We start from the raw sequence: 10,000 nt of genomic DNA on the forward strand, positions 1-10,000 counted from the left end.
TATGGATTTGTCCGAACGCAGTGACGCCTCCTTGAGCTACTGAAAACTGAAAAAAAAACTGTGCGGGGGAGGGGGGGGGAGGGTGTGTGTGGGGTGGTGATGGGGGCTCAGCAGAGAAGTTAGCGGTAAGTAGAAACACAAAAATGAAAGATGTGAAACAAACGCAAGTGTTTTGTTTAAAATACAAGCACAAAATTAAAAATTAAACAAGCATAAAAGTTTAGTTTTAGAAAAGCACACAAATTTAGCGGTCGGTAAAAACACAAATATCTAAGTTGAAAACGAAGCACAAAAGTTTAGTGTTTGTTTGTTGTTGTTTTTTAAACAAGCACAATATTATATGAACGGGCACGATATAAGCTCAGGCTTGTTGTTGATCAAGTCTTCTTAATTGAACGCTAGTATTTCACCTTGTTTCTTGATATTAAAAAAAAATGTTTAAACCAAACAAGCACAAAATATTAGTTTTTAAACAAGCACAAAAAGGTTAATTTTTATACAACAAGAAAGGAGATTAGTTTTATAACCAAGCACTGACAAAAGTTTAACTCTCTCCATACGAACGGCGAAAGAGACGACGTTAACAGCGTTTCACCCCAATTGCCATCATCAAAATATTGCAAGCGGAAGGCTCTTATACTGAAGATGTGAATGTTGACAAAGAATACCACAATTCTGACGACGGAAGCTAAAGGTTGGGTCATTGAGACACCCACTGGACATCCGAGGGGTCTGTGTGGAGGAGAAGAGAGGACTGGCCGTACTGAGTGAGTTAATTTTCATACAAGCACATGGAAAGCTCCCCTCTGCTCCTATCGTAAAGAATGAGCCAATGGTCTTTACCATGCACAGGGGGGAGTCGGGCTCGGGGAAAAGACAGATAAGGATTTAATATAAAAAAAATAATAAATAAATAAAGAAAACACAGTCAGGCCCAAAGATGTTTTTTGTTCATGACGTTAATGTTGTTTCAACACTCTCAAGACTAAAGGGTGGAAAAGTTACACTAATTGAATAGCAAAAAAGAAAAATGCGAACTAAAAAAAAATAAAAAAATAAAAAATAAAGCCAGTTAAAAGAAAAGCTGTCTAAAAGGGCTCTGGCAGCCGTGGCCTGGAAACATCAATGCAAACCACCAATAAAAACTATGCATTGTACAGCCATTTCCAGACTTGCAGTTACGTACAAAAATATCAGCATATAATATCCACATATGTCATACGTTTCCCCTATCTTAATAGAGGAACAATATAAAGAATATGGAACTAGACAATTCCATGGGACTGGATACCCCCCAACCCAAACCTCATGCAAGAGCATATATCATGCATGAGACACATGATAAGTGAATGCGCTGTAGTACATAGAACCTTCAGTTCAGTCAACTTATATAGCATTATCAGCTCTCCACCTTGGGTTTTGCGCAACGGGCCATCAGCGAAGACAACCCACCCAAAACAAGAACTAATTAAGTGACGAGACAATTACTCTAGGAACAACGTAAACACCATCAGTTTAACCCTATGCCGACCAAGTCGGAACATCATCTTCCAGTTATGTGGACCTCATTCATCTAATATCATTGGTTCACCCGATTCCCACGTCAGTGCTCAACCAACAACGCTCATTGGCTCGCTTTTACAACCAATGACAGTTTGGATAACTGACCACTGCCCGAACCTCAAACAATTGGTAACGAAACATATACTTGGCTTGGAGTGTGTATATACATGAGCAAGAAAAAATAAACAGACATCCACATCTAACATGAATACATAGGTATATCATATATATAAGGAAAAAATCATAATGAGAGAGAGAGAGAGAGAGCCGAGAAATATATAGAGAGTGAGAGCAGACAGACAGACGGGCAGAGAGCGTGAGAGACAGAGGCAGAGAGAGAGAGCAAGAGAGAGAGAGAGAGTATTTACGCAGTTACGGAAAAAGAACGGAATAACATATTTCAGTCTTTAACATTATTGCGAACATTCCTTCAAAAACCAAAACTATATTTATCCACTGAACAGACTCATCCCAACTGCACGTACACCTGTCCATCAACACTGAAACAACAGTCACCTATAAAAACCCACTCCCCTTCATCGGGGACAGACAGCAGAAAGGTTTGATTTCATACAAGCCGACAAAGGTTTAGTTGATAAAAATTCTGCCTTGGAGCAAGGTCTACCTAAAATTATTCTTTGTATTCACTGATTCGTTATTGATTTGTAGTTGCTGTTTGATTGGTTGGTTGGTTTTTTGTTGTTGTTTTTTTGTTTGTTTGTTTTTGTTTGTTTGTTGTTGTTTTTCAAATAATAATATTTGTATTTTTGTTTGTATTTTGTATTTCTTTTTATCATAACAGATTCCTCTGTGAGAAATTCGGGCCGCTCTCCTCAGGGAGAGCGCGTCGCTACACTACAGAATTTTGCCAGGAACAACCCTTTTGTTGCCGTGGGTTCTTTTACGTGCGCTAAGTGCATGCTGCACACGGGACCTCGGTTTATTGTCTCATCTGAAAGACTAGTGTCCAGATCACCACTCAAGGTCTAGTGGAGGGGGAGAAAATATCGGCGGCTGAGCCGTGATTCGAACCAGCGCGCTCAGATTCTCTCGCTTCCTAGGCGGACGCGTTACCTCCAGGCCATCACTCGATACGATAGTGATGATAATGATAATAATGACACTACTACTACTACTACTACTACTACTACTACTACTACTACTAATAATAATAATAATAATAATAATAATATATGAAGAAGAAAAGAAGAGGAGGAGAAAGAAGAAGAATAGCATAAATAGTCAGATGAAGAGGGAGAAGATTTTTTTCTTTTTTCTTCTTCTTTTTTTTTTGTGATGCTTAAGCAACAACAACAACAACAACAAATCGTGAGAGGAAAAAAAAAGTATCGTAATACAATCTGCCAAAGAAAGATCAGTAATATTAAACTGAACAGATGACCAAAAAACGAAACAAATATCTAAAAAGAATTTCGAGCACGAAATCTAAGAGTGGGTATTGTCTCAGACTTTCGATTTTATGGTCCTGGGTTAGGAATTTTGGTAGCGGGTTTAGTTGGGGGTGACAGAGTGCAGTTCCTTGTCTTCCTCTCCCCCACCGCCCCCCTAACCCCCCCCCCCCTCTCCCCCCCACGAGGTCAACATAAGTACAGTCCTAATCAAGGCCCTAACTCCCCCCTACGTGGTGGTGCATGCACACGTAAAAAGATCGATTAATTTCCCTTACTGGGAAAATAGAATTAATCTGATTATTCTGAGAGCTCTGCTGATCTCCTTGTCAAGCGCCGCGCTCGGTGGTGGGTAATGTCAACACGGAAGACGGGCGCAATAGCCGAGTGGTTAAACGGCGTTGGACTGTCAATCTGAGGGTCCCGGGTTCGAATCACGGTGACGGCGCCTGGTGGGTAAAGGGTGGAGATTTTTACGATCTCCCAGGTCCAACATATGTGCAGACCTGCCAGTGCCTGAACCCCCTTCGTGTGTATATGCAAGCAGAAGATCAAATACGCACGTTAAAGATCCTGTAATCCATGTCAGCGTTCGGTGGGTTATGGAAACAAGAACATACCCAGCATGCACACCCCCGAAAACGGAGTATGGCTGCCTACATGGCGGGGTAAAAACGGTCATACACGTAAAAGCCCACTCGTGTGCATACGAGTGAACGCAGAAGAAGTAGTCAACACGGAAAATCGCCGACATATACATCCGTGAAAACGGGATATGGCTGCCTAAAGGGCGGGTTAAAAAAAAAAAAAAAAGTCACACACGTTAATAATGAAAATCAGTGAAATAAATAATAAATAGATAAATGAGTAAAGAATTTTTTTTTTTTTTTTCAAAATCGACCTTCGGAGGTATGTTTCAGTGTGTTAGTTTCGTTTCAGCCCCACGATCATGGAATTAAAAACTCAGAGGTGATAATATAAAGGGTGTCGGGGAAGGCAGGGGGGAGGGGGGGGGGGAAGAACAAGAAGAGAAAAAAAATTGTACGGGAAAGAAAGAAGAAAAGAAGAAGAAGAAAAAATGTAAATACACACAGCTGCAAGACTCTTGAAAGAACATAAAAGAAATATTTAAAATAAAATAAAAATATATAAAAAATAAAAACTGCGCCTCGGTGCCATTACGGTCAACTGAGTAACTTAAAATATACATGAGAGAGAGGGAGAGAGAGAGGGAGAGAGAGAGGGAGAGAGAGCGAGAGCGTAGTATCAGTGGATGAGTTTTCTATTGTTTGCTCTTAAGACATGGGGCGTGCTGTGTTGCTGGCCCTGATTACCTTGCAGCGCCTAGTGGGAGGTCGAGTCTCTTGCGTGGGGCAACTCCCCCCCCCCCCGCCCCCCCTTCGCCCCCACTCCCCCCGCCCACCCCCACACAGTTCCGTGTGTCTGAGTGCGAGGGTATGTGTGGGGGAAAGGGTGGAGGGGGGAAGGGTTAAGGTAAGAGTTGGGGGCTAGTGGGTCGAAGGGTGGTATGAAAACGCACGTATCTGTTGTTTTGTTGATAGTTTTTTTGTGTGTGTTTTTTTTTTTTTTTTTTTTTTTTTAAGCTTTTCTTTTGAAGTTCAACGGGTCCTTTCTTTGATGAATAAAATGGGGTGTGGATTTGAAAGATATCTGTATAATAAGCTCCCTGTCTGTCTGTCTGTCTGTCTTTCTCTCCTTCTCACCCTCCACCCGTTTGCTTACGTGTGTGGTGTGTGTGTGTGTGTGTGTGTGTGTAATTCAGTCAGTCTGCCTGTCTGTGCGTGCGTGCGTGCGAGCGCCTGCTGGTTTACTTGTTTGACATGTTTAGGAACGAAGTGATTACGGAAATGTTTTTGGTTTATATATATATTTTTTTTTATGTATTTTTTTCTTAATCGCAACTTACTTATCCAGAAAAGAAGAAGGAGGAGGAGAAGAAGAAGGAGAAGAAACGAGAGAGAGAGAGAGAGAGAGAGAGAGAGAGAGAGAGAGAGAGAGAGAGAGAACGAAAAAAAAGAAAGGTGGACACACTTTCTAAATTCCTTCATCAGTATGCCAGCAGTCGGGATTTTTATCTATGATAAATGAACCGCCCACCTTCAAAAGATATATCCCCATGGATTGAAAATTATGCTTTTTCGTTCGTTCGTTCGTTCGTTCGTTTGATTATCACGATTTTCTTTTCTTTTTTTTTCTTCTTTTTTTCTTCTTCTTCACGGCTTTGCTTGTTTGCTTTTTGTTCTCATTGACCCCCTCCTCTCCCTCCCTCCCCCGTCCCCCCCCCCCCTCCCCTATTTCTTTTTTATTTTATTTTTTTTATTAAGCCGGTAAAAAGACATCGTTTGTCTTTTTTTTTTTTAGCCTCTTGTGCTTGGTTTGCCTTTTTTTTGTGAACTGATGTTTTTCGATTGCCTAAAATAGCATTACAACATTACAACAGCGGTATGCTGTGATGGTAGTTAAGGTTTTGAAGCCTAAAGGTCCAATACCCGTTTGCCGCGGCCATTTATTTACTGATTAAATGATGATTTATTTATTTAAACTTTTATTTATGTAGTCCTTTAGTCATTTACTTATTTTTGTGTGTGTTATTCCTTATTTATTTATTTATCTATTTACTTATTTATTTATGTACTTATTTATTCATCCATTATTTCATTTATTTATCCATCCATTTGTTTGGTCATTCATTCATTTCAATGACGTATAATAATTATTCTTATTATTATTATATTTCTACAGCGCTGAATCTTGTGCAGAGACAAATCAAAGCGCTTTCGCACGAGTCATTCACACGCATGCATAACTCTAAAACTGGAGAAACTGAAGACAAGGAAGAGGCAAGGAAGGGAGGCTATTTTGGAAAGAGGTGGGGTTTTAAATCTAGACTTGGAAAGAGCTGGGTGTGGATCGAGACTTGACGAAGCGGAATTTGGATCGACGTCTACAGGTAACATTTAATGTAAACGTCTAAAAGAGCAGCACAGATGACGAACAATATCTGTAGAAGGACACACACACACACACACACACACACACACACACACACACACACACACACACACACACACACACACGCACGCACTCACAGACACACACACTCACACACACACACACACACACACACACACACACACACTCACACACACACACACACACACACACACACACACACACTCACACACTCACAACACACACACACACACACACACACACACACACACACACACACACACACACACACACACACACACACACACACACACACACACACACACACACACACACACACGGCTATCGATCTGGGGCAGCAGTGAATTCATGTCCACTGTGTCTAGGGCTCGGGGATAGGAAGGCGGGGCCCACTTCTCTTCTTCCGCCTTTTTTTTCTTTCTTTCTTTTTTTTTTTCTTCTTTTTTTTTCTGCTACTTTTTTGTTGTTGTTTTTTAACCCTCCGCAATGGAAGTCAGGTTCGATGGCAATGAATTCACATCCAGTGTGTCTAGGGGGTAGGGATAGGGAGGCGGGGCCCAAAACCTCTCTCTCAGGTGCCCGTTCACACCTGAGTAGAGTCAGGTGAATCGGAGAAAGAAAAAAAAATCGCCATCGTTCCCCAAGGGCGCAAACATCATTTTCTGCTGAAACGGGGGCCGCCGCGACTACCCACCCGCCTCTTCCCAAAAATAGCCTCCCTTCCCTGCCTCTCTTCCTTGTCTTCAGTATCAGTATCAGTAGCTCAAGGAGGCGTCACTGCGTTCGGTCAAGTCCATGTACGCTACACCACATCTGCCAAGCAGATGCCTGACCAGCAGCGCAACCCAACGCGCTTAGTCAGGCCTTGAGAAAAAAAAAGTAAAAAAAAAAATATATATATATATATTTTAAATAATAAAAATGAAATAAAATGAAAATATCTCAGTTTTAGAGTTACGCGCATGCGTGTGAATGACTCGTGCGAAGGCGCTTGGATTTGTCTCTGCACAAGATTCAGCGCTATATAAATACCATTATGATTATTATTATTATTTATAAAGAAACTGTGGCATAACAACAGCAGCAGTAGCCAAATATTACGCCTCCCTTCCTCGGAGGAGAATGGCGATAAATTGATCAGCTCAGTCAGTTCTTGTAGTTTATCGGTTAACATTATCAATACAGTGTTCCGCACAACCTGTGTGTGCTGTGTCATTACAGTAAGCATGGACTATTACTGTCGTCATAACCCTTCGCGATCAAAATGAGTGAATGACTGTGTGAGTTAATGAATCTGTATATATATATATATATATAGAGAGGGAGAGAGAGAGAGAGGGAGAGAGAGAGAGAGAGAGTCGTTCATGTACTAAATAAGGTTCACACGAACTTTACTCCGTCATGGGAACATTTTTATCTATCATGCACACTTAAATGAATCGGAGTTGTAAACTCGGGATCAAATAAACCAGATGAGATTTAGGGAAGGGCTTTTTTTCTTTCTTTTTTTTTTTCGCCCAAAATGAAACTAGAGACATTAAAAGTGCGAAAGAAGAAAAAAGAAAGGTAAACCATTGAATTACCTGATGTTTATAAATACATATGCATGGCGGGACGCAAGCATGTGCATTGATAAGTGATTATCTACTTTCAGAAAATTATTAATCCTTAAACGTTCGCGGCACAAACGAATATTGAGGAAATTCTCTCTCTCTCTCTCTCTCTCTCTCTCTCACACACACACACACACACACACACACACACACACACACACACACACACACACGCACGCACACACACACACACACACACACACACACACACACACACACACTTGAATTTTAAAAAATAAAAATAAAAAGAAGAAAAAAACATCATTTCCAACGTCATCATCTGACAGAATGTGGCCGTAGTAGTTTGTGTCTGTACTTGTTTTCCTCCCCAGTGAAATTTGCACCCCCTAGAAAAAAATACCTCCACACGAAGTGCATGGGAAGAAAGTGAGTAGAGTTGGCAGGCACAAGAAAAGGGCATAGCTACACAAATGGAACAGAGACACACAGGTGATGAATACTCATATATTTCTTGTATGGAAAGAGCTGTTAAGAAGGGGAAAATGCAACACTATATATCTATATCTATAATTGTATTCATCTATAACAAATTTATTCTCTCTCTCTCTCTCTCTCTCTCTCTCTCTCTATATATATATATATATATATATATATATATATATATATATATATATATATATATAATCATATTATATTTCATCGTATCATATCGTGTACTAGTATTATATAGCTTCTTCGACAACTTATTTATAATTATACACTGGTATAGACAGACTGACGTGACATACATACATTAATGCATGCAACAATTTGAAAGATCAAACAAAATCACAACCAACGTGTTTGAGAATAATGTCGTTTAATGTGCCCAAAGTTTGAGAGATACATATCACTGTAAACTCAATCTGTGTATACGGTTTAGTTTTTTTTTAGAAGTTCTGGGCCGTGAAGACTGGGGCAAATAAACAGGGGGGCGGAGTGGGGGGTGGGGGTGGAGGGGGGTGGTTAGAAAAGTTTATTGACAATAAATAAAGAATATCACAGGAAATTCAATCTTTGTGTTGAAACAAAGCAAACTTTTGGTGTGTGTGTTGTTTTTTTTATCAAGCCGCGACATTATTCGTTTTAAAATTGTATTCCAATCAACATAAAACTTTTTCTGTTATTTTATTTTATTTTATTTTTAAACCGCTACTAACATCTTCAAAATGTCATGGACATGAACTCTCTTTTTTTTTCATTTTATTCCTTCTGTATTTTTTTTCTTTTAGCAATGAACAACCGTTACATGCTTGAATTAAGCAGTCCCTGACCAAAAGCGTAAGTCAATAGACTTGTCAAACACAAAAGTCTTTCTTCTTTTTTTCTCCCCCCAAAGTTTGATCTTCGATGCGAAGTGGACTGTATTCCTGAAATAAACTGTCTGTGACGGAAAGAATTCAGAGTGTAGGTTGTCCTCTCAAACATGGTCTTTTAAACTCTGGGACAGAACTCGACAACTCTTTACAATCACACACACACAGTCCCAGCATTGAAGGGTAGGTAGGGGCTCACCTGGAAAATGACGAGTTGAGCGGGTACACAGCAGACTGGCCGCTGTTGTCCGGGTAAGTCTGAGGCCACTGCGAGTTGGAGCCCGCCACACCCCCCACCCCCACCCCCACCCCCACACCCCCGACGCCCCCGACACCCCCCACCCCGCTGTACATCCCGGGGTTGACGACGGCGGCGGCGGAAGGGGTGGGAGTGGAGGTGGTCGGGGAGTAGGCTGACGGCTGGGGGTACCACTTGAGGAAGGGGTTGTTCATGCTCTGCCGGAGGAGGGCCTCATCCAGCCTGTACGCCCTCCTCTCCGCCTCCGTGTACGGGGAGTACAGAGCGGCCGCCGACGGGGAGAAGGGCATCTGAGTCCCGACGCCCAGCGAGCTTCCGGTCGCCGCCGCCGCCGCCGCGGCAGCAGCCGAGGCCGCCCCCAGGTAGCCGTTGGCGGCGAACTGGTGGTGGGGGTGGTGGGGGTACAGCCCCAGCTCGCAGTCCTTCTTCCTCCCGCGGCGGCGCGAGCGGCGTCTCTGGCGGAAGTCGCCCCTGAGGAAGTCCTGCATGTTGGCCGGGTGGATGGCCCAGTAGTTGCCCTTGCCGTCCTCGCAGCGGCCGGCCTTGATGAAGCAGTCGTTGAGGGAGAGGTTGTGGCGGACGCTGTTGCGCCAGCCCTGACCGCGGTTCTGGTAGTAGGGGAAGTTCTTCTCGATCCACCCGTAGATGGAGCCCAGGTTGAGGCGGCGGGCCGGGGACTCCAGGATGGACTTGGCGATGAGGGCGATGTAGGACAGCGTGGGCTTCACCTCGTTGGAGTTCTTCCCCGCCTCGCTTCCGCTTCCGTTTCCGTTTCCGGTTCCGGTTCCGCCGCCTCCTTCCTGTTGTTGTTGCTGCTGAGTCAGTTCGGAGGAGGTGTTAGCGTCG

General features: G+C 42.6%; 1 protein-coding gene across 2 annotated transcripts in view; it reads right to left on the minus strand.

Moving 5' to 3' along the window:
* LOC143299757 (uncharacterized) overlaps positions 1-10,000 on the minus strand; it is a 27,357-nt gene that overhangs the window by 14,690 nt on the left and 2,667 nt on the right. For both annotated transcript variants that reach the window (XM_076613149.1, XM_076613148.1), the window contains exon 2: positions 9,095-10,000. This exon is cut by the window's right edge and continues 1,346 nt beyond it. In XM_076613149.1, the coding sequence (XP_076469264.1) occupies positions 9,095-10,000 (906 nt within the window). The remainder of the gene's footprint in view (positions 1-9,094) is intronic.

The sequence above is a fragment of the Babylonia areolata genome, chromosome 25, assembly GCF_041734735.1.
Source record: "Babylonia areolata isolate BAREFJ2019XMU chromosome 25, ASM4173473v1, whole genome shotgun sequence".
NCBI lineage: Eukaryota > Metazoa > Mollusca > Gastropoda > Neogastropoda > Buccinidae > Babylonia > Babylonia areolata.